The sequence below is a fragment of the Halichondria panicea genome, chromosome 4 (assembly GCF_963675165.1).
Source record: "Halichondria panicea chromosome 4, odHalPani1.1, whole genome shotgun sequence".
NCBI classification, from domain to species: domain Eukaryota; kingdom Metazoa; phylum Porifera; class Demospongiae; order Suberitida; family Halichondriidae; genus Halichondria; species Halichondria panicea.
Window position 1 is genome coordinate 6,268,529 of NC_087380.1, and position 26,765 is coordinate 6,295,293.

At 42.5% G+C, this 26,765-nt stretch overlaps 6 protein-coding genes and 1 non-coding gene across 7 annotated transcripts; 2 read left to right on the forward strand and 5 right to left on the reverse strand.

Annotated features, from left to right (window-relative positions):
- Positions 1 to 89: 89 nt before the first annotated feature.
- On the reverse strand, positions 90 to 7,843 carry LOC135334672 (kinesin-like protein KIF2A). The gene is made up of 22 exons (XM_064529949.1): positions 7,721 to 7,843; positions 7,472 to 7,566; positions 7,275 to 7,406; positions 7,071 to 7,149; positions 6,647 to 6,820; positions 6,260 to 6,329; positions 6,162 to 6,198; positions 5,965 to 6,060; positions 5,782 to 5,836; positions 4,881 to 4,995; positions 4,695 to 4,742; positions 4,015 to 4,105; positions 3,625 to 3,688; positions 3,011 to 3,168; positions 2,605 to 2,756; positions 2,354 to 2,489; positions 2,020 to 2,130; positions 1,899 to 1,966; positions 1,652 to 1,802; positions 1,151 to 1,343; positions 632 to 694; positions 90 to 387 (listed from the first exon to the last, which is right to left on the reverse strand). The coding sequence occupies exons 1-22, from the start codon at positions 7,773 to 7,775 to the stop codon at positions 302 to 304; spliced, it is 2,229 nt and encodes a 742-aa protein (XP_064386019.1). The 5' UTR covers positions 7,776 to 7,843; the 3' UTR covers positions 90 to 301.
- Positions 2,211 to 2,283, reverse strand: Trnak-uuu (transfer RNA lysine (anticodon UUU)). The gene has a single exon. It is a non-coding gene; the product is annotated as a tRNA-Lys (tRNA).
- On the forward strand, positions 7,824 to 18,171 carry LOC135334674 (ran-binding protein 3-like). The gene is made up of 10 exons (XM_064529951.1): positions 7,824 to 7,954; positions 8,051 to 8,312; positions 8,823 to 8,982; positions 9,058 to 9,087; positions 9,391 to 9,508; positions 9,772 to 9,895; positions 16,599 to 16,745; positions 16,904 to 17,049; positions 17,370 to 17,670; positions 17,915 to 18,171. The coding sequence occupies exons 1-10, from the start codon at positions 7,934 to 7,936 to the stop codon at positions 17,983 to 17,985; spliced, it is 1,380 nt and encodes a 459-aa protein (XP_064386021.1). The 5' UTR covers positions 7,824 to 7,933; the 3' UTR covers positions 17,986 to 18,171.
- Positions 10,646 to 16,307, reverse strand: LOC135334671 (uncharacterized). The gene has a single exon (XM_064529948.1). The coding sequence runs from the start codon at positions 16,155 to 16,157 to the stop codon at positions 10,932 to 10,934; it is 5,226 nt and encodes a 1,741-aa protein (XP_064386018.1). The 5' UTR covers positions 16,158 to 16,307; the 3' UTR covers positions 10,646 to 10,931.
- Positions 18,172 to 18,204: 33 nt separating the features above from the next.
- LOC135334673 (kelch-like protein 12) lies at positions 18,205 to 22,088 on the reverse strand. The gene is made up of 6 exons (XM_064529950.1): positions 21,945 to 22,088; positions 21,102 to 21,818; positions 19,935 to 20,120; positions 19,419 to 19,716; positions 19,068 to 19,208; positions 18,205 to 18,841 (listed from the first exon to the last, which is right to left on the reverse strand). The coding sequence occupies exons 1-6, from the start codon at positions 21,966 to 21,968 to the stop codon at positions 18,303 to 18,305; spliced, it is 1,905 nt and encodes a 634-aa protein (XP_064386020.1). The 5' UTR covers positions 21,969 to 22,088; the 3' UTR covers positions 18,205 to 18,302.
- Positions 22,089 to 22,116: 28 nt separating this feature from the next.
- On the forward strand, positions 22,117 to 25,260 carry LOC135334675 (HAUS augmin-like complex subunit 3). Its single transcript, XM_064529952.1, has 10 exons — positions 22,117 to 22,382; positions 22,434 to 22,588; positions 22,724 to 22,835; positions 23,011 to 23,190; positions 23,351 to 23,487; positions 23,644 to 23,778; positions 23,953 to 24,136; positions 24,248 to 24,400; positions 24,539 to 24,777; positions 24,851 to 25,260. The coding sequence occupies exons 1-10, from the start codon at positions 22,119 to 22,121 to the stop codon at positions 25,152 to 25,154; spliced, it is 1,863 nt and encodes a 620-aa protein (XP_064386022.1). The 5' UTR covers positions 22,117 to 22,118; the 3' UTR covers positions 25,155 to 25,260.
- A 171-nt stretch (positions 25,261 to 25,431) lies between these two features.
- On the reverse strand, positions 25,432 to 26,013 carry LOC135334677 (histone H4). The gene has a single exon (XM_064529953.1). It carries the CDS (start codon positions 25,928 to 25,930, stop codon positions 25,619 to 25,621), a length of 312 nt encoding a protein of 103 aa, XP_064386023.1. The 5' UTR covers positions 25,931 to 26,013; the 3' UTR covers positions 25,432 to 25,618.
- Positions 26,014 to 26,765: the final 752 nt, after the last annotated feature.

The following is a 26,765-nucleotide window of genomic DNA, read 5'->3' on the forward strand; positions in this document are numbered from 1 at the left end:
TCGATGATGAATGAAATGAGGCCTCTTTTTCTTAACCTATCAGCCTTTTTCTATACAAAGTCCGAACATCTTGCTGCGTGCTAAGAGTATTAAATTGCAGAATGATATATTTAACAAGACAATGCCTTAATTCACAACAGGAGTAAGAACTGTACATGTGACAGACTATAATATAAGTGGGTGGGACTGAACACCATGAGTAAAACTGTTTGTGAACACAGAGTCTATATAATAGCACCTGCAGATAAATATAATAAGGTGCTAAGGCTAGTACACACACACATCTAGATTGGGCACGGCTCTATAGTTTTTTCTTTGGAACAACTTTGACGTTTCTGCTTGCACTCTCTTCATCTTGGAGGCGCTGTTTCAGATCCTGTATGCGAGCTGTGGGGAGAGAGGAGGCTGGGTAAAGTTACAGACTGCATTAGGGAAAATATGAGTTGTAAAAACTTTTCGATGTACTGCAGTTTAACAGACACCCCTTAAAGAAAGGTCAACTGTGATATCAAGGCCATGCTACCCAGATTCTAAATGACCAGTTGATTAGTTACTTAGTGTACAAAACAATTCATCAACAAGGGTTCCCCAAAGTGTTCAGTAGATACCCAATTAAACTGTTATGACTGACCTTTGAACCTTGAAAGGCGCTCAACTTTCTCACTGACAATCCTCTCCATGTGAGTGACGTACTCTGAAGTGGGTGAATGATATGGTAACCAATCAGGGTGTCATACAGGGGGGGGAAAGGGGGGATATCCCCCCCTATCTCCAATTTCCCCCCCTTTTTTGCTGACTGAGGGTCCATAGCTGGCAATTTTACATACTATAAGGGTATTGAAATAACAGTTGACCTTTTTTTAGCAACATTTTCTGGTTACTTTTCTTATTTCCCCCCTCTACTTCAAAATCCTGTATGACACCCTGCCAATATACTGGCCGTGATCAATACACGCGCCATGTACAGTACACGCACATACATAATTATTATACATGCATGTACAGTCATATATTACACTTTGAATGGTAAAAGAGAATTGTAACTACTAGTTATATTCACAATGGGGGCAACATCAGGAGCATCCCACAACCTGAACCAGTGACGACCTCTTACAAGGGTTGACCTAACAGATAAACTGGGTGCCCTCACCTTCAATGTCATGGTCAACCTCCCCCACATACTGCAGCAGCTGTGCCTCCTCCTCCAATAGGTACTGGTCCGCCTGGATGATGCTCTTGTGCTCCTCGATTAGCTGCTCTTCACTCTCCACCAGGTTATTGATGGCCTCGTGGAACAGGAGCAAGTCACTAGAGCGGTCCATGTCCAGTACAGAACCATCCTCCTAGTGTGTGTGTGTGTGTGTGGGGGGGGGGGGGTATATCCTCTCAAGACATCAACTCAAACATTCTAGGTGGAGACACCATGCGATACAGATGCATGTCTGCGTAGGTACACCTAAAAGCTACATACTTAATGGACTGTCAAAACAGGATGTGCTAGTAGTGGGATCTACAATACAATAAATGTACTGATTTGTTCTTGTCAATACAATTGGATAATGGAATCAGCATTCTCATTGTTCTGTATGTTGATCCCATACCTCAGGGGACAATATACATTGTGTACGTGTACACTCAAGCAGACACTAACATGCTGCAGGCTCCTGTGCAGGTAATGCAAGTCATTCTCCATGGGTGGTGGTCTCCCATCGTCCTGAGGGTCCTGTCTACCAGCCGCCGCCTGACTCTCCTCCTCAGAGGGCAGGGCTAGAGGGAGGGCATTGCTCTTTAGCTCCTTCACTCTGGACATAAATAAGAGTGAGGTGAGTTTGCATGCACCTTTTAAACCTCTATATAAATAAGCTCAGAAAGAAACGCATGACATGAACCACACTCACCTGTCGGCATACCGCAATGTATTAAGAGTATGCTCACAGCTGTTGAGACCAGGAGATATCATGGCAATCTGAGGAAAGCAATGGCTAACATAACAGATGTACACTCGAATGAGGTACTCACCATACAGGTTCTAGACTTATCTCCAACAAAGGAATCCTTCAATACTTGTGTCAGTTTGCTTCCTCGAAAGGGTAAATGTGCACCTTGACGACCAAGAGCCCGAATACATTCCTAAAAAAAAGAATGGAGAGACTGTTACGTTACAGACCAGCAAGAAAAAAGAAAAAAGTAGAAAGAAAAAAAATATGTGGCGCCCGATAAGGGACTTGAACCCTTGACCCTCAGATTAAAAGTCTGATGCTCTACCAACTGAGCTAACCGGGCTCACGGGTACCAATGCATGAATATTTGTTACTAAACGCAACAATATTCACTACTGCGGTTTGTTTGTTACCTTGAGTGCCAGCAAGCTCTTGTTGATCTCAGCTCCTTCCATTCTTGTCTTCCTGTCAGCACTGGCAGTGTCTGCTCCTCTCTCGTTGCCAGCCAAGTCTATCAGGGAGAACTTGCCAAACATCTTTCCATTCGATCTGAAGGACATAATTATATGTGGTGATAATAGAAGCCAAACGAAATTTTATGTACTGTAGCATGGACACTGTATTATATAAAGCACAGACAATGTAGGTACATGTAAGAGGTCACCTTTTCCTGAGGATGATCTGGAAGACAGCATGAGAGCGTGATGAGTTCTGATTGGCTGATGTGGTACCCGAGGTCCTGCACTTGTTACCTGTTTGAATGAGTGCCAGCACATCCTCCACACTCTTCACGTTGTCCTCAGTCAGTCCAACCACCTGCACAGTGGAATACAAACAGCTACAGTACATGCAGCACAATACAGGCGCTGTTTTATCAAAAGATAGTATATACGTGTAAGATGCCGTGATGGAAATTCGTATCACTTTCCGGGGTTTACTCAATTGATTTCTCCTGTTTTATCACAATCATAATTAATTATGTGATCTAATTTGCCTGTGTGGCTATCCATTTCGTGCACTCTCCAAGAACCTGTATGCCTCACTGAGCTCACAAAACCTTCTGGACTGACCTGGACTTGTTGTTTGGCGTCCTCGAGTATTCTGAGTCTAGCCTTGACGTTGAGGAGATCAAACAGCTTCCCACTGTAGATCTCAAAGAAGCTGGCACTCACTGACAAGCCCTTCTTGGCATTGCCTGGCTGAGAGTTGAGCAGAAACACATCAGCAGCTATAGGGGAGAGTATGGGCAATCAATACGCAATGTACATATACATGTAATACCAGTACATTGCAACTGTACGTACAACTACAATATGTAATTGTACCGGTACATTGCAACTGTACGTACAACTACAATATGTAATTGTACCGGTACATTGCAACTGTACGTACAACTACAGTGTAATTGTACCGGTACATTGCAACTGTACGTACAACTACAATATGTAATTGTACCGGTACATTGCAACTGTACGTACAACTACAGTGTAATTGTACCGGTACATTGCAACTGTACGTACAACTACAATATGTAATTGTACCGGTACATTGCAACTGTACGTACAACTACAGTATGTACAGTATGTAATTGTACATGTACATGTACTATACGGTGTTTGTAGATTCTTATCCACCCAAGCATCACCAACAGTACACAACCACAACAAGCTCTCATGTACAGTACCTGCTAGTGCGTATATTCCTCTGGTGGCGTCTTGCTCCTTGCCATCGAATGCTCCACCCATTGTCTGGTGGGAGAAGGGGGAAAGTACATGTAAGAGACCTACATAAATATGGTAAGGCTACAAGTGTATACATGTAGCATACCGGCACTTCACGGAGAAAAGAGATTTGGACAGCTACATGTATAACGTTAGTTTGAATGGTCCAATTTCAACGATATAAATATTCTAAGTGGCCTCAAGTACAAGTACATGTACACGCTTTATCAACTCAATGAAAATTTGTCAAAACACAAAGGTAAAATGTTATAACTGTTTTTCCTCTCCAACTAAAACGACAGAAGTTAGGCAGCCACTGCACACATGTACATACCACATCAATATATTTTTACATGTGTTTTTCCACTGCCTGTCTGTCCGTAAGCAAAGCATGTGGCCATTCCTCGATCAAATATCGTGTGTACCAAGGGCTGGGCAGTGAACCTACGTACAGAGAGAACAGTACACCAGTCAGTGCAATGCGTATTACTAGGTTTTGCAAGCAAACATACGAACTTTACGAGGGTTGATCAATTCTCAACAATAAAATCGCAAACCCTAAAATATGACTAGTAAATACCAGATGAGAACGCAATAGTTGGATCGCAAAGGGTCAAACTTTCTGCTGATTTGGCTCATTCGCAAAGGGTGTTCACCCGCAAAATATTCCAGTAATACGGTATATGAGGTTAGTACACTTGCATTGTGTTATTTTTCATGGGCTACACTAACCGGGAAAATATACATTACTGCATTATATAGCTTTCCCTTATTGAATTGTATATTTTCATTATGTACAGTGTACACTCAATCAAAAGGGTGCCCAACAAAAGAGCTTACGTGGACAGCACATATTGTAGGGTACTATAACAGCCTCCTCCACAACCAAGGACATATTGTAGGGTACTATAACAGCCTCCTCCACGACCAAGCAATTAACAAGTAGAGGGAGTGGGCGTGGGGACAAGGCTAGTAGGGTACTATTGTAGCATTACAGCGAAGCACATGGCGTGCTTGACCTACATGTACTTACTTGTAGACTGTTTCATTTGTCACATTCTCGTTAAAGGAGTAGTCAAACCTGTCAATAGAATTGGAGATTGAAATAAAAAGTACATTGAGTGCATGGACGCAGTGACTATAATTACCCTGAGAGTACATACACGTGACTCTAACATTGTCTCTAGAACACCATTTTTTTGCTAATAATGCGACTCACACAAATCTCTGGTTGTCAATGTACTTGGTGAGGTCAACTTTGGTCTTAGGCTCATGCACGTATGTACTGGACACGTCTGGAACTGTGATCACATCCACCTCCTTCCGACCTGTCTCTGTTAAGAGAACGAAAAAATGCTAATTTATATAATTAACAGCCCTCGATGGCAATGAAGCGTGAGTAAATGTTCTAGCCTCCTCCACGGGCCTCAAGAGAAGAATGCAATTAACAAGGAAAAGAAGTGGGCATGGGAACGAGGCTAAAGAAATGCATGGCTACAAGAACACAGAGTAAGCTAGCTACTGTAGAATGTAGTTACCGGAGGTGCGTGGGCGGCCACGGGTATTGTAGTCGTTTGGTTTGCTTCTTTGTAATTTGTGAGTCTGCTCACCTGGATACCATAGCACTGTGTTTACAGCATGGATAGCCTTCACACAACAAGTTATTAGTAAGCCTCGTTGTCGAATAAAAGCAAGCAGAGCTAAGAAGCTTAAACTTCTAGCTACACATGTGGCCTTTATTCAAGGCACTTATTTGCAGCTGTAGTGATCCTGTACCAGGAACCAATGGAAAAGGGTCACTAAAGTAGAAAACTAGAATTGTGGCTGGTTTGGAGGCTCCTTAGCTCCAGGACTCAAGGAGCCATACTTCTCTAAGACTCCAGGCTTCTTTGCTGTGATCCTAGTCCACAGTGCATCATGTCTCATCTACCACTAAAACTCCGTGCTTAAATGTTTCAGCACGCCTCCTGAGTCCACTTTAGTTTTATTGCTCCGAGTTGCTGTGCTAGACAGCTCAGTCATGCATACTACATGCACTGCATTATATCACTCCTCTGGTTTCTTTATAATCATGTCATGTCACCAGCCGAGGGTTTGCACTTTAGTGCTCTAGTTCTCACCTTTCTTGTTCAGAGGTCTCTTGCGGACACACACACAGATCTTCTGTGACACAACCTGCAATGTGAATATGACGTCTTTTATCTGTAATACAGTGCTCAATTTCTATGGTCACCAATCTTCAGACACACCCACAAGACTTGTTCGTATATATACACAAGACATCATTAACTGCTAGTACTCACTGCTTCCTCTCCTGAGAGTGGCTGTATTTGAATGGTGGACTGGAAGTCGTGTATCTTCTTCAAGAACTCCCAGTTGGGGTTGGTTGGGTCATAGTCCTGTAGGGGAACATTGTACATGTAATTCGACTAGATAGTTAAAATTACTATCTTACATTGTACAATACCTTAACCAGTTCAGGTTGTAATGTAACTCTTACCTCATTTCTAATAGCCACTTGTTCAGCTTGTTTAGCTCTGCAGTGGGACATGGAGAGTGTTGTAAGAACTGAACGCCTGACAGCCTCGACTGACTCACCTTCTCACTTCCCTGTTCTTCTTGAGTTTCTCTACCTCCTTCACACAGTTGGACTTGCGGGACTTCACCACTATAGGGAATCAAGGATACAATAGCTACAGTACTGTACATCGCTCATACGTACAGTACATTATAATTAACCACATGCTATGCCCATAAGGCTAAAAGCATGCATCTATTCTTAATTCCAGCTACATAAATGTAGTGCCTACAAGGACCACCAGGAGAACTGAATAACAAACTAACTAAGACACATCCTAGATTAACATTATTTTCTTTACGAATAATTATTGTCCCTTAATTGGCTCTGAATTTTTGGGTTCACCATCTTACTCATAACATGTACATGTGACACACATAGTACTGAGTAGACTGTAGTATCTTTACCGGAAGGTTTATCCTTGGAAGATTCACCTGCCACTTCTTGTTGCACCTCTGCCAGTCTGCTCTGTGCTTTGACAATGGGTTGTCGTGGTACCTGCTGCTCGATACTGTCTGCACTCCTCCCTCGTAAAGGGGGAGGGGCCGTCTCGTTAGATCTCACCGGTATCCCAGAGTTATCTAGAGGGAGTGTATAATTATTGTGTCATGCAACCATAACATTGCAGTCTGTGTATGCATCATCATCTTGTATAATATTTATACCACGTTGTCAAGGTTACAAGGTTGTAATAAAAGTTATACAGTCCCCTCCGTGTTACATTATTCTCTACAAGCAACTCACTCTTGTGCTTGTGCCTCATAAAACACTCGGTCTCATGCTATACCTATTACATATACAATATAGTTCATGCACAAAAGTGTGACTTACTTTTCCCGGGTTTCTTGCCATTGGGAGGAGTGCCAGCTCGGACATTATCGGACACTGCTCTCTGAGGACGTTGCACCATCTAATGTGTAGTAAATACCAGTCACTATTAGTGCATGTAGTATTGGTAAACATAAACTATTAAATTTCCCATGCAAAAAACAGAGGCCTTACACATACTGTACACGTGCATAGTGTACACTGCACCTGAGGTGTGGCAATAGTCCTCCTGTCGGCTGCTGACTTTTGAACCTTGACCTCGACAGGCTTGAGGTTGGGTACCTGCTTAGGCTTCACAAAGAGCTCCTTGTTAAGCTCGTATATCTGCTGGAAGGCTACCTGAAGGAAGAAAAGGAAAAACAGCATGTTAAACAAAAGATACGGGAACAGTGATTGATACTAACCTCTTTTCCTTTAGTTTCGTCATTCTCATACCATTCGACTGACACATAATTGGTCTCTTTGTCCACACTGCTCACAGCAGCACTGTGTACTCTCCCTGTATTATTATATGTGTGTGTGTGCATGTGTGGCTAGTGTGACTATACTATACTAGTGTGTGTGTGTGTGTGTACGTAAAAATTTATTCTATACTGTATTATTGTGCATGGTGTGTGCATGCGGTGTACACAAAATTGCATACACTATATTACCATTGCTCCTCTTTATGTTGACGGAGGTACCAACAGTGAGAATGTTCAAATCCATTTCTTTCGAGCTTGTTAGCAGGATTTGCCACGTTTCTAAATAATGCCCATTATATTCCTAATTAAAGCCCCCCAGCAATAGCTGCATGCAGTGAAGTTAGCTTAATTTTTGCAACGTTCTTTCTGTGTTGTCAACCCTCTTGCAGACCAAGAAACTCAATGGCACAGATAGGGCAAAAGGTGAGCCATAATTTCATTCAAAATTCGCCTTGTAATTATGCATATAAACACAAATGATAAAAATTAATAATGTTTCTTTTAATATATTCACTGCAGAGGCCTAGTCATGATATCGATGCTGACACTAGCACGGATACGATAGCGAACGATGACCTCATACAAGCGTCACCTTCTAAACGACCTGCCAAAGGATTGTCGAATTTTTCTTTCCGACCTTCCCCCCTCCAATCAGCTACCAAAGGATTTGCACTTCGCCAGAGCTCATTAAAGGCACCGCCGATAGCTGTTGCCGTGCCAACCCCGTCCAAGACCGCCAGTGCCGAGTCCATTTCTGAACAGTCTATTGAAGTGGAAAAATGTAATTACAGGAGAAGTTTGCACGCGCAAAAAATTGCTTACTGCACTGTGACTGAAGAATATTAAGTCTTGTGGCAACGTAAAGAATGTTCTGCTCTTATTGCCTCAATTTTAGCCTTAGGTTCCGATAAAATATAATGCCTGACCATAGTAAGTGGTCAGTATACATGCAGTGCAAGTAGACTGGAAGTACCTACGTTGTTGGATCCACTGTTATACTGGTGTAGGCTACTAAAGACCACGTTTAGTATTGGTAACCTAAAGTATTGGCTACTGAACAACAGTAATTGACCCTGAGACCTTCACATGCTTACATGTACACAAATACTTAACGATTTCCAAATGCTTGCATTCTTTTAGACCACTTGATAGTTGGTAGTACCTCGAAATGTTGTCGTCAGGTCAAAGCCTTATTTTTTAAGTGTTCCCCAATGTCATGTTTCACTATCATTATGATGTATACTATTACCCCGCCTTCTCTTCTTCTTTATACACGTACATGTTCATGTAGCTACCAGTGGCTTCTTGAAGATGAGTCAGGAGAGCATCAAGCTGGTGGGTGTGTCCAGTGTCAGCATCATGGCCGGTGAGGGGAAACCCGTCATGACAACCGGTGGGACTAGTATTGCTGCCATTGTCTCACACTCACGAAGTCCGTTCCTTCAATCAGAGTAAGCAAACAGTCCTTATTAGACAGCTGCTATATAGCCATGATTTATGATTAAGCTTGTTTCTCTTGCTTACAGGACAGGTGGTTTTAAATCAACTGTGGGCAGGTGAGCTTTGTTAAACCATACATTGTATAACATGTACATAACTATAACGACAGTAACATGTGCCTAGTACTGTACCAGTACACCTGACAACACGTAGCAACAGTTATCTTACGTGACATCAGTTGTATGTGTTTTGCCAGGTACATGTACGTAGCTGCTATAAGGCAGCAATGAACATGTACAGCATCGAAATTGCTGCATTGACCTTCTCATGTGCTTTCCCGTCAGTGCTACTGGTATTCAAATGTGTATATAGCTAGAGTCCATACTTTTATCATAGTTACAATATTTTCTCCTCTTCAGTTCGTCAGAGAACTACTTTTCAGCTGCCAGTCAGACTAAGTCTGCGACCACGCCCTCCGACAATGGGGAAACCCCTGGCAATCAGGCAACCGAGGAGGGGAATTCCCCAAACACAAGTGTACGTTAATCGTCATCCTTCAGTGTCCGTGTAGTCCATGCACGTCTGTCAATTAATCATCAAACTGCATTGCTTGACTGTCAGTAACGCCACGTTTTGGTGACATTGTCTCTTTCTTTCATACAATTTAGTTGAGCCTGCCAAAAACTAAGCACTTGTTAACATTAACTACAATGTATACTCTTATATATACACTATACACGATTTTATAATCTTACCTAACTCTAGCTGTTAGTTGTTACATGTACTTTTCATACTTATAGATGTTTCTGGATAGTTCAAAGTCCAAACCCCTGTCGGACAAAGGTGGTGACAGTGTGGAGCAGGGGGTGTTTGGAGGTGCATCGTCTAGGCAACCAATACTGCCAGAGGTTCACGCATTCACAGGTGAGTCGGTGTACCAAGCACTACGTAATACAGTAGTTTCAAATAAGAAACTCTTTTGATTGCAAATTTCGAGTTTTGCATAGGTTACAAACAAACGAAGACTCGCAAATGAGAGGGCATACTCTTCGCATACAATTTGCAATTGTTAGAAATGCAATAGGGCTTGTACAGTGTCATTTACTGCAAATTATTAACTACGAATTCGAAACTCGGTGTACGTACGGTACCTGTATGTGGTTGAGTGGGTGTGCCTTGTTTGGCAGGTGTGTTTAGAGTCGTGCGATTGTCAATTTCAATATAATGTGTTGTGAGGTTCTCCCCTATAGAACCCCCCTCCCCATATTTATGTAGAAGCTGAATGAGTTTTGGTTACAGTAGAAGCCAATTCCCTGTGTGTGGTCATCACTTGATACAATACAGTTTTTACGTGTATAAGTACTGTGCACAGTAGCTGTTACAGTGGTATAATTATGTAGCAACAGCCTATAGCAGTGTGGAAGTATCAGGTGTTGATGTGTATAGTTCGAGGAAGCGTTGCATGAGTACATATGTGGCTTGCTTTTACTTCCAGCAGCAGTGATAATAGGACGTCTTGGTTTTCACCCAGGTGGCAATTTATTCCTCGTTTTGTAGAACTCTAGCGAGCATCACTTACAAACCACCATCGTTACCATGCACCTCGAAGCATACTTTTTTGATCTATATAGGACCCTCCACTGTTTTTTGCATCTTGGTTAATACAGAGTATATTTTACATGTACAACCTGATACATTCATGACATGTACATGTATCACTCTCTCAATTAAACGTTTCGTGCATGGTAAAATCATATGTACCATTGTACTACATAAGTTATTTCCTCTAGCTACATGTACAAAAGTTATTTCCTCTAGCTACATGTACATAAGTTATTTCCTCTAGCTACATGTACATAAGTTATTTCCTCTAGCTACATGTACATAAGTTATTTCCTCTAGCTACATGTACATGTATGTGCTCTGCTATAATTATAAGAATGTGTTGTTAGTTAGTTAGTTAGGTTTGTATGTCCACAATCTGACTAGTGATTCTCCTGGGGGGAGGGGGTGGGTGTGGTCTTCTCCACACCTCCCTGTAGTGATCGTCAGTGACTGGGTCGATGACGTCCAGAGCTGGCTCTCTCAGCTGGTCCAGTCTCACAGCAGACTGAATGATAGGCGGGTCATACAGGAGGTGTGGCTCTATGCAAGGAGGGGGCGTGTTCACTGTGCGGCCAGTATAACTGTCTACAGATTGTGTATCTTCAAACACCGAGTCCTCTGAATCGCTACTGTCCTGAATCAGTGCCACTAGCTCATAGTCTCTGTACTGTCGTCTTGTGAAAATGCGTCTCAATTTTTTCCATGTTTCGGTATTTTTAAGCATGCAGTCGTAGACATGGTAGCCAAGGATAGCCAAAAACGTTATAGCAACGATTGAGATAGATGTGATGATGACGGCTGATTGGTTTCCATTAGACTCTCTCACGTGATACGTAGCTGCCGATAAAACGATGATGTTGATTAAGAAGAAACTTTCCAGTGTGTCTAGTGCCCAGTTTTTGTATATTCTTGTGTTTAGGATCTTCAGAGCTACCAGAAAGATGGCTATGCAGGTGATGCTCAGTATTGTGACTGACTGCTCGGCTATTAATGTTTGTAATATATTTTGAGCTATTCTAATGAACAGGAGCAGCCCCACCCAGTAGCGATGCTTAGGGTCAAAGGGGGCATGATAGGCATCAATGAATGCGTTGTACTTGGGATGTTTGGTCCATTTCATAAGCTTCCTATCAGAAAATCGAGTTAGCCATTGCCCAAAGAATAGCAGTATGGTGTATATAGCTCCTAGGACTATTATAAAGAGAGAGAAAACAAAGAGCACAATTCTGTGACTTGATCCAAAGTAGGGCATGTTAGCATCAAACAGCCACGCAATCTTGTAAGAGCCATCTGGTTGCTTAAGGTGTGTATACTGGAGTCCTGCTATGATGGTGCCTAGTAGCTTTGAGTAGGAGAGGAGTAAGAGAGTGCTCAAAGTGGCCACCGGGTTTTTGTGTGCTAGAAGAGTGGCAAATCGCTTTGAGTACTCACATAATACGATTATGATGATGGTGAGTAGAATTAGGTAGGACGGAAATGCCAGCTGTAATAGAACCTTTGTATTGGAATCCATTCCATCGTAGAAGCATGTCTCGATTCCAAAGTCTAGATTAAGCCATGATATGAACACTCTTATAAAAAGTGTTTCTTGTCCCGAAAAGAATACTGGTTTAGCTGCACCGATTATGTTAGCGTAGAATATGAGTCCGTGGATTGTTCCTATGGCTACTGTCATATTTAGAATTAGAATAAACGCAACAAGTAAAATTCCTAGGCCAGCAAAGGGCACAATAAGAGACAAGTACTGATTTGTGCATGGCTTGCATTTTGACGAGCCAAGAACTAAACTAAGTCCATATTTGCATTGCCCACATAATAGTTTTGTACGATTATAAGCACACTGCATATCAGGTCCACCATTGACCTCGAATGTAATATTAACCGGTCGTGGTTGACAGTAATCGAATGGACAATGATGAATAATGAGACCATTGTTGCTTTCACTTTCATTAACGTAGCCAACCCATTTGTTTTGTATCAGCTGTATGAGTTCATCTTCAGAGCAGGTGGCTACTGTGCTTAGCTCTGTGACACACTCACAAATGCATTCTGTGGCTGATTTTGACGGCTGAAATCCGATAGGGCAGTCACAAGGTAGAAAGATCACGTTTACAATTCTTTTAGAAATGCCTCTGTTACCACAAGGACCGTCGGCATAGAGATCTATTTGAATGGTAGGTTTGTCAGAATACACATTATATAGAAGCTTTGTACACTTGTTAGAAATGCCTCTCTTTACTTGCTTCTCCTTGAATCTGCCAATACTGCTGTTCAAACTGAATGCAGCAAGTACCGTTGCGGCCATTTGTGTTTGAATGTGGTCGACTGCTGTCACTTCAACTCCAAATGTAGCTCCCCTTCTTGTAAATACATTCTGTTCCATAACTGTACAGTCGTACGTATTACCAGCTGTACAAAAGCATACCTGAACTGCATCAGAAGCAAAATGCTCTTTTAGTTCATTTGTAGATAATTTCATTCCGTTTCTGTGGTCGTGTCTGAAGAAAGCCATAGCTCTTATATAGTTTAAGCCTGTGACATTTTGCGAGTAAGCTTCCACGCTCGGTGAACATCTGTCTAAGAGTCCACCGTATATGTCATTCCCTTTGTACTTGGCTCTGTTGTTTGTGAATGATATGAATGTGTAGTCGTGATGGTGACCGGCATGATCTAAAGATGCATCAAGATTGATGGCCGTGTTCAGTGTTAGTGTTTGCATGAAACACTCAGTCTGTAATTGCTCTGCCTGTTCGTCTCTCTTCTCACACACAGTACCAGCTGCAGTACTGTCTACAACGTATAGAGCTCCTCCATTATATGCTCTGTTGCTGGTGAAAGCCACTCGTCCAATTGCTATATCGTCTGGTGTAAAGGAAACGTTGTACACATACACTCTTGAGTTCTGCTCCAGAAACATAGCTCCACCGTGGACGCCCGTATTGTTCGATATGTCCACTGTCCCTCTCGACACTTTAAAGATGGAAGAAATTAGTGACACACCACCTGCTTGCTTAGTTACGGCCGTGTTTTGGCTTATTTGCATGCCCTGTTTGCTATTGAATATTATTTTGCTTTGATAGGCATATATTGCCCCTCCAGCATGAGTGGCTGTGTTCCCTTGTAACGTCACTCTGCAGTATATGAGCAGCTGACTTTCAGCCAAGAATAGACCACCACCAAGTTTAGCTTCGTTGTTTGCGATGATTACACTTGAGTTTCTGAACACGATAAAACTCTGTGTGCTGACTATTGCCCCGTTCTTGTTGCCCGTGAATGTATTAACTCCACTCAGCTCGACAATGCTGTCCAACATGTAGAGAGCATTACCTTCGTTGTGTATGTAAGAACTGTTATGGCTTGTCAGTGTGGTACCAACTATAGACACTGTTGTTATATTTCTCTGTGAATTATCCTCGAAAACACAATTGCTTATCTTTGCATCTCCATCTATAACGTGTAACGCAGCTCCAGCTAGCGTAGCTTGATTGCTCGTGAATATCGCTTGTTCAATGTTGGCAAAATCTTGAAATGTGGCCACAGCTCCACCAACGTATCCAGTATTGTTTGTGTATATGTCCTTTGCACTGAAATAGCTGCCGTGGACAACCTTTACAGCTCCACCGTAGTACACTGCTGAATTATTAACAAAAATATTGTGTGAACTTCGATAAACTCCATTTCCAATATTTCTCTCAAAAAGTACGTGCACAGCTCCTCCACCATCGCAAGCGGTGTTGTAAAAAAATTGATCATGTGAGCTCGTATATTGATTTTTCCCATTGTCGTTGAACTCCACATTGACTCCGCCCCCAGTATACTTCGCACTGTTGCTATGAAACATGTTTTGTACACTGTAGTATGATCCATTATCTCTTAGTATAACGTCCATCCCCCCTCCAACATACGCTGCAAAATTGTGACGAAGCCTGTTTTGTGAACTGTTATAAATCGCATTGTCTGTAACGTATGTGTGTACACCCCCTCCGCCCCCTCTTATGTCATCTGCACTGTTTTGGCTAAACAAATTGTCAATGCTGTGATAGTAACCGTGGTTCCCAAGAAATAGGCTAACTGCTCCGCCGAAATTCTTTGCTATGTTGCGAATAAATTCATTTTTCTGGCTGTAATAGTAACCTGTGTTGTCGAGCTGTTCAACTAACGCCCCACCCATGTTTGCAGTGTTGCTGAGGTAGAGGTTTTGTGAACAGTTGTACAAACCATGCTCTCCCATCGTGACATAGCTTGCCCCTGCTTGGTCTTCAGATGTGTTGTTGATGAACGTGTTCTGTGTACTTGTGTAATACCCTTTGTCCGCGTGTGTCACATGACCAGCTCCTCCTTTGTGTTTGGCTGTATTGTGTGTAAATTCGTTCTGTGTGCTTTGAAACTGACCACCTGTGGTTAGAAATGCAGAAAATGCTCCTCCATTGAATTCAGCTTTGTTATTCGTAAAATAGCAATTAGAAATAGTCATATTGGTCACACTGACCCAAATGCCACCTCCATCACCATCAGCTCTATTACCGGTATAATTATCGCTTTTAAAACTACATGTAGCTACATTCGTTGTCATGGCAACTGCGCCTCCGTCCATCTTTGCATGGTTATTCGTGTAGTCATTATTGGAGCTTGATAGTGTCCCGCGTCGTACATAGATTGAACCACCGTAGTCTGCTTTGTTGCTTGTGAATTGACAGCCTGAAATACTTATAAAATCGACCTCGGCATAGACTGCCCCACCCAAACTGTAACGAAACGTGTTTGAAGCTTTATTGCCCACAAATGTAGTGTTGATTATTTGAAATAGATGTGCGTTTCGTACGAATAGTACTCCCCCTCTTATATCTACTTGACATTTTGTGCAGGTGGCTTTATTTTCTTTCAGGATTGAGTCCAATATCATAACATTCTTAATTTCTTCCAAGTGTATCACTCCACCATTTATTTGTGTTAGCCCTCTTGCCTGGTTGTCAGTAAAGTTACTCTTGGCTATAGTGAAGTCGTGAGCACCCACGACTGACAGTGCACCTCCACGAATATACGATGACGTAATGTTTTGCTGTTGAATACGATTATTTGTGAAGCTACTCCTCAGCACAAGCATGGATTCTGTTTGCCTCACTTGTATAGCTACATGTATTTGTTCACTAATTTCTTCATTTTCAATCCCCGTCTGTATATTGCAGTCTTGAATTGTGACCCTCTTTGTCTGACTGATTTTCAATACCGTTTGTCCGCGTATGATCATTACAAGCCCTGCAATATCCAGTGTGTGCACATTACTCACAATAAAACCACTAGATCCTGTAACGTTGACAACTGTATTGCCTCCAGCTATGGAAACATTGCTGATATTCACGAGTGAGATGTATCGGTCTAGTCGGTGCACTCCTGAGGAGAGGACCATTGTCAAAGCATCGTCCACACTCGGGTTGCTTAGACTACCAAACTGTGCTAATGACATGCACCTATCAGTGCTGTACAGCTGACACATGTGATCGTCGGGTACAATATGGTAGAGGGTGGAGGTAGCAATACTCGTGACTGCTAGGAAACTGATGATCACACTTGCAGTGTACATAGTTACTGCTACTAACTGCACACTGTAATTTTCGTATAATGTAATTGAGAGTTAGCTTACATAAATGTTAGTCTTGCTGCATCACAGGCTTGGTCCAGTTCCTTTTTTAACATTAAGGCTCTTTTGAACTGAAGTCGTTGTATCGAGTATGAAAATGAAAGTGTTTACACCTTATCCATCCATGGACACGTGTTGTTGCAGTTGTGCATATAATGTATAGATAAAGCTAGTAAAACAAACAATTTCGTTGTTGTTTTGCAAAACAGTGTCTTAAAAACAACAAAACAGTGTCTTTGACGATGCATTTGAACTCTCTTATTTTTTGCCAGCACTGGCTTAATTGGGAGTGTTTTTGCCAGCACTGGTTGTGGCACACTCACTCTTGAAGTACTTTGCTACAAAATTAAATGTTTGAGCTATACGTGCCCCCTCCCTTTGCAGGAGAAGAGAGTGAGAAGAATATTGTGCTCATCTCTGCCAAGCTCTACATATTTGAGGGGGACACTCGGACGTGGAAGGACAGGGGGCGGGGTGAGATACGCTTGAACGACTCGGCCAAAGATGAAGGAGTTTTCCAATCAAGACTGGGTACACAATGCATGACACACACACACACGTTACGTATGAATGTTCTTCCATTAACTCCACAGTTTTTAAATCGCATAGCGCCACACACACACACTCTACACACTACTCCCACACACCACACATACATTACCCCCCACACACACACACCACCCCCACAGTGATGAGGGCCTCAGGCACGCACCGAGTCCTACTCAACACACACCTCTGGTCTCAGATGTCGTGTGAAAAGGCTAATCAGAAGAACCTTCGAATCACAGCACAGCACTTGAACTCAACTGAAGACATTGGAGTCTATCTTATCACGGTTAGTAGCTGTCTAAATGGTGCTTTGTGCATAATGGGATGTTTTGAGATGTCGGACTTTAGTTTGTGAGTAAGGTGTACAGTTACTGCATTGTCTATGACTAAGTGGTCTATTTACCCTCTGCTGCATGTGCACTGCTGGAAATCTCTCTCTGTAGCTGCTGACCTCCGCCAGCAATAACTTCTCTAGTTTTCAAATTTAAGTTACAGGAATGTAATGAATACTTATTTGTACTCGTACGTGTACGTGCAGTAGCTATAGACTAATTGATATTATGTAAATTCAATTACACACCCACACACCACACCATATACATGTAGGGGGCGGCCAAGGACATTCAGACGCTCTTCACAGCTATCGACAGACGAATACAAGCTCTCAAACGCAACGTACTCTCCGACAACACAGAGCAAGCCACAGATCCCTTGGAACCCTCCAACACAACGACCATATTGCCTGATGATGAGGAAGACAAAGACGAGTCTATCTCTCGGCAGTCCAGCCCAGACTCCTCCCCTGAGGCTATACGAGTGCGGGCCATTGAGCGGCCGCCCGTGATATCAGTGTCCAATGTTGATAGGGCACAAAGGTCAAGGAGCTCAGAGCCATCTACTGATGAAGGTTAATATTTTGCCATAGTACAGTATAAAATTAATTCACTTGTTTGGGAATCAATTGTACAGTAACTGGTGACCTTTATTGAGAAGTTGTTTTGTACACAAACTGTTTATTTGGGATCTGGGTGCCTGGCCTTTGATGTACATTAATTGCTTTTAATTGGCTATTTTTCAGTTTAGTGTTATGTAGGTTCACTGTATCAACATAATTATTACATGCTCTTGGTCATTACATGTGTGTACTCCAGGTGGCAGCAAGTCTCCACCCCCTGACGATGAGGATAAAGCCACACCCACTTCTGCACCCATAACCCGTTAAACTGTACTCATTTTATATATATATAATAATATGTGCTCGATGATCATGCAATCTCTTTACTTTGTACTTAACTTCTGATTAGGTTATAAAATCATGTATTCTCATACATACATTATTATACGTTATTATCATTGTATATAATTATACCACATATGAATTTGATGGCAATAACTATCTATTATAATGTCAATTTAGAAGGGCTGCTATTATAATGTTACATCTGGGCATAATAATAATCATTATTTTGCTGTTTCAATTCGAAAGAAAACAGATTTATAGACACAGTGATGTCGAAATAATTTAATAACGGAACACAATCATGCTATGATGGGTGATATAGTTCCATTCTCTGGACTAGTTCTGTTGCTGGAACCCCCGAGAATGGCAGGGCTGCTCATTCTTGGACCACCCCCTGACACGCCCACCTCCACCCTCACCAACGATGCACTCGCACAGTCCCTGCCCACACTCATGTGCGGCTGTGTCGTCCACTCGTTCAGCAGGGGGTCGTACTTCTCCACAGATGACAGGGGGACTTTTCCATCGTGCCCCCCAATAGCGAAAATGCACCCCTCGAGAACGACAGTACTCAGTCCACTACGAGGCGTGGTCAGGGGTGCCACAGATACCCATTGGTTCAAATTGGGGATGTATTTCTCGACGGAACAATGTTTCTTAGTCGGGCTTGTGTCAGCTCCTCCAATCACGTACACGCATCCAGAGAGAGTCTCAACACCTGGGAACTTTCGAGAGACAGACATTGGAGCGATGAGGGACCAGGTCTTGGTGGAGATATTGTAGCACTCGGCAGAGCTCTGATTGGTTCCGTCTGACCCACCAACAGCGTAGATCTTGCCTAGGGGAGGGGAGGAGATAGTCAGCTTGAGTAACAAGAGTAACATTTACATGGACAAAGTCAAATGAAGTTTCGCTAGACCTCAAAAAGAGCAAGTGCAATTTCCGAAAGAAAATATGCATTCAATACCTCTTGTAGAACCAATTTTGAAGAGACCAATAAAAAGCCACCTTTGTTTGGCACAAAGACATTCGATCACGTGCTTTACCTACATTACTTCACTCACCATCACAGACACAGGCTCCCAGTCCGAACCTCTTACTAGTCATGTCAGGGAGGGGGCTCCACTGGTTAGTACGGGGGTCATAACACTCGGCACTCTTCAGGGGGGCCACTCCATCAAACCCTCCGACAGCATACAACAATCCTACATAACAAGGAATACATACATGACGCTTGTACTACGTACATATGTATGTATGCATGTATATTTTAGACAAACGATATAATTGTTTTAAAGATACAATAGGCTGAGAAATAATCATGAACCTACGTAGTTATAATCGGCCTGAGCATATACTATTTAACAACACACGGGGGGGATGCAGAAGTTACAGTGACTGATCTCTTCACTCACCATTAGCAAAGACCACACCCACACCATTCCTAGCAATAGACATATCGGCTAGAGACGTCCACTGATCACTCCCCACACTGTAACGTCCCAGTGAGCTCAGGCGTGACGATTCATTGCTACCCCCCACCAAGTATACCTCGTCACCCTTCTCAGCGTCCGTGGTAACAAGCCCCGCCCCCCAGCTCCCGGTGACCATCTGAGTGAGGAAACGCCATTGTCGGGAGGAGGGGAGGTACTGCTCTATGGAGGGTGTGCCAGTAAACTCTCTGCGGCCCATACCACCCACCACCAAAATAGCCTGAGGGGATACAAGAATTCGATTGAAGTGAAAAACACCTGCGCCTTGGCACGAACTCATGTATTGGGAAAATGTGTACACATTTGTACATACATATACATGACTGTACTACCAAGAGATCAAAGAAAGTTCACACATTTGTGGCTATAGTCAAAACTATGTAGACTTGTGGACTCTGTAAAAATATTTGCATAGTAGCATAAATTAACTATACTCACCTGAGTCTTATTGAGTGGTGCTCTGGGGCGTGTCTGCTCACTGCTAAACTCCGCCTTCCTCTCGGGCAGCAGATGGCATTCCAGAGCATCCATCAGGAGTGACATAGCCACTGAGCTTTGTTCGATCATGCCCACCTTACGAGCATGGTCACAGATGTAGGAGGGCGAGAGAAGAGGAAGTCGAACCTGAAGCAAAAACAGTGCATGAGTGCATTGCAGTATATATATACAAATGACCTTATTAACGTTTTGCAAGCATTACTATTATGCGAAATTTGAGAGTGCTAATGGCTTCGCAAAAATAAGATCGCAAAGATCACAAAAACCTAGATACCGATACTGGTATTATAATTACATCACCTTGCCAGACCGTAAAGTTTGATCACAAAGTGTCAACATTTCTGCTGATTTGGCTCATTTGCAAAGGTTTTTCGCTCGCAACTGTACAGTAACAGTAGTAATACTGTCAATGGTTGTATAAATATGTGTCCCAGTAGCAGACGTGATAGGGAATGTACATGAATGGTGTGGACTAGCCTCGATTCCAAATGCGGCCTGGAATCGAGGCTAGTTGTAGACATGTTAAATATTTGATTGCGTGTACCTACAGTTTACAGTCAGTGCCTAGTTAGACCATTGAGACAACAAAGCCAAGGCAGGAAAACAAGTGGGCATGCTACCAGTAGATGTGACTGGTTGTTAGTAAAGAGACAAGCCAGAAGACTTAGACATGCTAACCACTATGCCCTGAGGGCCCACACTACAAAGCTGCAACAGACAAAGCTGCTTTAGGAGCCAATGGAGTGATGCATGACAAAGACGACTGGCTATCAACCCACATAATAAGCAGATCACTCGTAGGCAATGAACTGACTCAAACGCCTACACAACAAAGGACATAACGTTAACAAAGAAATACATCACTAAAACATGAGTTTGACCTCCACAGCTATGCAAAGAATTAGAGTAGGAAGGTGTCATCCCTTGTCCAAATATCTGATTCAATACAAAAAATAATTACCTAGCATGTGAACTATTCGACTGTGCATGAACTTCACCAGAATTGATCAATATTTACCTCTGTAACAGCAGGATACTCATTCTATTAACACTTCATATATAATTATATATATATACGTGCAGATTACCTCGTTCTAAATCTCACACCTTTTTCAAAAGCTGTGTCAGGTACTTGTCCCTGTTGGCAGGATCGTACTTGATCCACGTTACCACGGCATCAAACACACTCTCCTCAGACGACACATTCAAATCATTTGCTGAGAAAATCTCCAAAACTTGCCCGAGAGGTAGTTTCAGAAATTCTTCAGAGCTAACAACTTCAGGGAAATTTTTTCTCGTGAATTCGTCTGCAATTTTTTTCAGCTCGAAACAAGAGAGCATGTCAGCAAACGATCGAACTCCGAGACAATTGGACACACCCAGATGACGCCTCATAAACTCAGAGCAAGCATTTGTGACTGGAATCACTTGCAGCATACAAGAAGCTGCAAATATCTCTTGAATGTTACTTGTAGTCAGTGTGATCTCTGACGTGTAGAAATAGTTTACGAGCGATTCGAGCGCCTCCATTGTGATTCCATGCATCTCTACACTGCTTTGGCTTCCTTCTGAGTACGAGCTAGTGAACATTGCGCTGAAATAGGGACTACAAGCAGTAAGCACGGCTTTGTGAGCAGGGATGGTGGCATCGTTAACGACTAGGGTAATATCGGAGAAGGTGTGAGAGGATCGGAGCTGGTTGAGCTCGTACAGTACTGAGTTGCTGTGCCCGTGCCAAGTGAAGCGTACAGAGACTGGAGAGGGTGTGTGGCTGGGGTGGGAGGAGGCGAGGCTCTCCTCAGTAGCACGGGAGCGGGGATGACCCTGTGAGATTGAAAAATAAGTTATCCTTCTGTGTGCACAATGGTGGTACAGAATGATTGTTCAGATATTGCTCAGCTGTACACTACCAGCAAGCTTATACAGCTAGCTGGGATCCAGTAGACTCACCCTTCTATATAGCCCAGCACTCATGACAAACACTCCTGCAGCACTGATGATTCTTGGACAGAAGTATTTAGCAGAGAATCTTCTACTCTTGATCTCATGTTTGTTGTGTCGATCAGATTGCTATGAATATTAACTGCTTCATTAATAGAGGGGTCAAAGGTCATCTTCTAGCAAATGGACAGTTCAAAGTTCACAGACTTTTCTCAAGAATTGAAAATGACCGTAGATGTTGCCCAGTTGCAGTCATCATTTCAAGCCTCATTATTGGAGCTAGGGTACACTGGAAATGTGGGCCAATTGCCATCAAATTTAGGGCAAAATGAGAAGTTATTTGGCTTTGTCAAAGCTGTCACGGAAAGGTTGAACAGAAAACACCATCTCACTTCAACAGAGACTGCGGAGTATGAAAAGCTCAAAGAGTCCGGAGCCACCTTGAAGGTAACTATTTGCATAAATCGGGTGCATAGTTTTATCTCGTGTGATGTGCAGGGAGAAGCGCTGCAGGAAGCTGTGTCTCGGTTGAGTGGATCAGGGGGTCAAAGGTCATCAGAGGCGGTTTCCAAGGAGGTAGAGGAGCTCAAGTTACAAGTAGCTAGTGCCAAGAGTCATCTGTCCACTCTCACCGCCGTTAAGGGGAAACTGAGGTATGTTATAATTTTGTCAATCACTTTATTGTACTACACACACAGTGACTCGATCAATAGCATTTCAATCGGGTTTTGTAGCTGTACGTTTATTTGCTATATGAGGACTGCTGTTATTGTATGTGCTTGTTGCAGTGAGCACTATGCTTCTCTGGCCCACGAGCGAGATGATCTAGAGGCACAAAAGACCACTTGTCAGCGGCAACTGCAAGCATCCATGGAGAAAGCAGACCAAGACAATGCTGAGGTGAGGAGTATCTAATTATTATTATAGCTTGTATAATACAGCACACACATAGCCTCATTTTCAGGCCTTTTTTCACGATACACAAGTGCACATGTACTGTACTACGTCTTTAGTCATAGACACTATAGTACAACTGTATGAATCAGCTCCCTTGCCCCCGCCCCCACAAACACAGCTTAACAACGCTGCCCAAGAATTGGACTCATCAGTCCAGTCAGTGTGTCAGTTCCACGGTGAAGACTCTAAACCACCCCCTGGCAGATTCCTGAGCCAGGTATCTCAAGATGACTACTTTGCCTCGGAGAGAAAGTACCTCACAGAACTCACTGCATACTCTAAGAAACAATTCTTTGAGGTGAGCTCAGAAGATACACACTGCACCCAAATAAGCGCCACTTGGACATTTCACTCATAATGTGAATTTTTTCCTCCGTCATTATTTTAGTTGCTTTAATTCTTTATTATTATACATGTATGTTCGCTACACTTGTTTTACAAAAAAACAACCTCCCCAGGGCATAGTGAACATGGTGTCTGGTGACTCTGAGGGTGGTGACCTGGACCTGGGGGACAGGGAGGGACTGTTGTTAAGGGGATTCTCTCAGGAACAGTACCACGCCCACTGTCAGGAATTGGCCCGATTACAAGCTGTGTAAGTGGGCCTGTGCGATTAATTTTTCCTTATTGCTTTTGAAGTTACGAATTAAGTCCCTGTTCAATTATTGGTTAACCACGAGGCTGTTTACGTATGTTGTAGAGTTAGTGATATTCGTTCTGTGTGAGGGTTGATGCTTATTTTTTGTTTCAGATACCCAGTCACTGAGATGAAGTACTTGAATGCCAAGATGGCTGAGCAGTACTCTGTATCAGCAGCTGCAATAGCAACGGAGAATTTGTCAACCCTGAGGCAACCTGGCAGTCAGTTGGAACCAGCTGCACTAAGGTTAGAACATATACTTCAGAACGTGCATGCATGTGTAACCATGCAGGAACTATTAATGGGCTCCTAATGTAACTCTGGCTATGTGATGTACTGTACAGTGTGTGTACGCGTAGCATGGTTGTTTATATATGCAGTATATAATTATATAGCACCTAATGCATGATTTATAAACAGGGAACAAATATCTGTGAAGCAGACTCAACGCTCAGGACTCGAGTGTCAGATTCAAGAGATGTGCTTGACTGTGTTGCCCGCCCTCCTCAAGGACATGGCCACCCTGAAAGTGACAACTGTCCTCCACGGAGACCACGACCTCAAACTGGCCAGACAGGAATACTTCAACTCCAAACAGACAAAAGTGAGTACAAAAATGAATATAATTTACGTAGTTTTGTACCGTGGTTAGTGCTTCTTAGTTGTGTTCTAAAATACATAGTTTTGTCGTGTAAGTAAATGTACTTATTGTTAGGTTATAGAGAGCCTCCAGTCTCAAAGAGCCCGTCATGAGCTGCTGTCCATGTTGTACGAGGTGGAGCTACGGAGACACAGGGAGACTCACCGCCTCCTCTCTGCCACTAAGAAACAGCTGGACAAATGGAAGTCCAGCCGAGACCAAAGATTGGTATCCTTGACATAATTTATGACCTATCTACAGCTTAGAACTCACCTCAGTGCACTTCACTCTCTTCCTGTATGTTCGTTTTGTCATAGCTTTTAGTTTACGCATTGCAAGTTTGAAATTCCTTAACTTGTTTGTAAGCTACGTATAAAAAGTGCCACATTAGTGGACTCTAGTGCTCCTAGACAGACTGTTGATTCTGGTGATACTTTCACCCAAACCGCCTGCGCTCTTCTTGGTCTAAGCTCTACTCCAGAGGCTCCATTCATCACCATTGACTCACTTAAGGCTGCATTCAAGCAGCTGGCCCAAAGACTAACCACAGCTGAGGATGTACTACAAGCTATGTTTATGGAACAAGAGGATTTGATGGAAGAACAGTAAGTGATAATAATAATATTATTATGACTACATTCAATGCCCGCCCCTATGCCCATCATTTATTATTCACAGGCATCAGCATCATGACAGCTTGGTTTACAGTGTATTCCACAACTCAGAGAAGCCTGTGCTGACCATTGAAGAATACCAAGCTGAGTACATTCGCCTAAAGTCTGTGGTGACCACAATGGAAAAGAACATCAAAGCTCTATTGAAGCAGTTCGACAGTCACCGAAAGACTATCAGTTCAGATTCTTCCCTTACCACTGAGAGAAAACTATTTGTTCATTTCTTCATAGACTCTAATAAACTACACGATGTCATAGGAGAGATTACCAAAAGAATCGACACCATTACAGCCACCATAGAACAATAATATTTTTTACATATTTTATTAATTGATTTGTGATGTACAATCGCGACTGACCGTCTTGATTTGATTCATTACATTTTTTCATCGAAATATTGAAAATTAATTAATTAATTCATGCATTAATAATTAATAGGAGGCCATTATAGAGGATTCTTACGAGAGGGTCTTCTGGACCAAAGGTCACCACAGTGCCAGAGAAGTATAATCAAGGCCAGCTAAAAACAAGTTATAATGACATCCTATATAGCAACTAAGAAGTAGAGCAATTACCGTACACGTCTTTCCCATAACATTTTACAGCTGGATCTAGATCATGTATTACAAGGCAATTAATTGATCAGGATACTGAATTTAACACCATAATAACATTTATACTTATGTACAACACCATGGAGATAAAAATGTTTCTTTTGAGGGAAGTGGTGGCTCTTAGAAGAGCCAGTTTGATGGAAGATGGGAGATGAGATTTAACCACCGAATCCATAGAGAGTACGTCCTTGCCTCTTCAGTGCATACACAACATCCATGGCAGTCACAGTCTTTCTCTTGGCATGTTCAGTGTAGGTGACAGCATCACGGATGACATTCTCAAGGAATACCTTCAGGACACCGCGGGTCTCTTCATAGATCAGTCCAGAGATACGCTTGACACCACCACGACGAGCCAGACGTCTGATAGCAGGCTTAGTGATTCCCTGGATGTTGTCACGAAGAATCTTCCTATGGCGCTTGGCGCCTCCCTTTCCAAGTCCTTTTCCTCCTTTGCCACGTCCAGACATGATGAGTTATCGTTGTGCTTTGAGTCGAGTTGAGAGCTTTCTTCAAACAAATGAGATGACAAAACATTGCAAGTGCCACCTTTTGTAGAAATGTTTTGCCGCCAAAAGTGATCCAACTTTACCCGACTGCATTGTACAATTATGTACGAGCATGCGCATTGGAAATTACAGAAATTGATCCTTCACAGGGAGCGTGCAGAAATTGATCCTTCACCTGCACACATGGGGTATACAGTGCCTTCAGCGAGTAAATACCAATAGAGTGAGAGTAGTTGTACTTAAATGTATCTCAAGATTGTAAGAAATTGTGCTTGAATAAGCTACAACATTATTCAAAACTTGTAGTGGGAAATCATTTTAGGTGAAAAAATGGGGGTTATCGTAAAAAAATATGTGTAACATCAAATATCTCTGGAACTTTAAGTATTTTTGGACACATTTTTTGTATCAAAAGATAGAAAATTTAAAGTGCAAAAACAATTAGACCTTAGACGACAAATTTGCTTGAGTTCCATCGCTAAGCGAAAAGGCATGCGCACCCAAAATACCCCATAACAATTGAGTATTAATTAGTACGTGTACTTATGTAAGCTATATATACGTAACCATGCATATGTTAGGTAACTATTCAGGAATGCTGTCCCCAAGTTCCATACCTTAGCCGAAAAGAATTGGTCTTTTCGATCGCTAAGCAATTGTCCACTATAGAAAAATGTTGGTGTTATATAAACCACCACATACCCACCACCTTTGATTGCCATGGAAGATGAGTTTTAGATAATTTGTTCACCAACACAATAGTATCATCATATTTTCTTAGAAATGTTCAAATCCC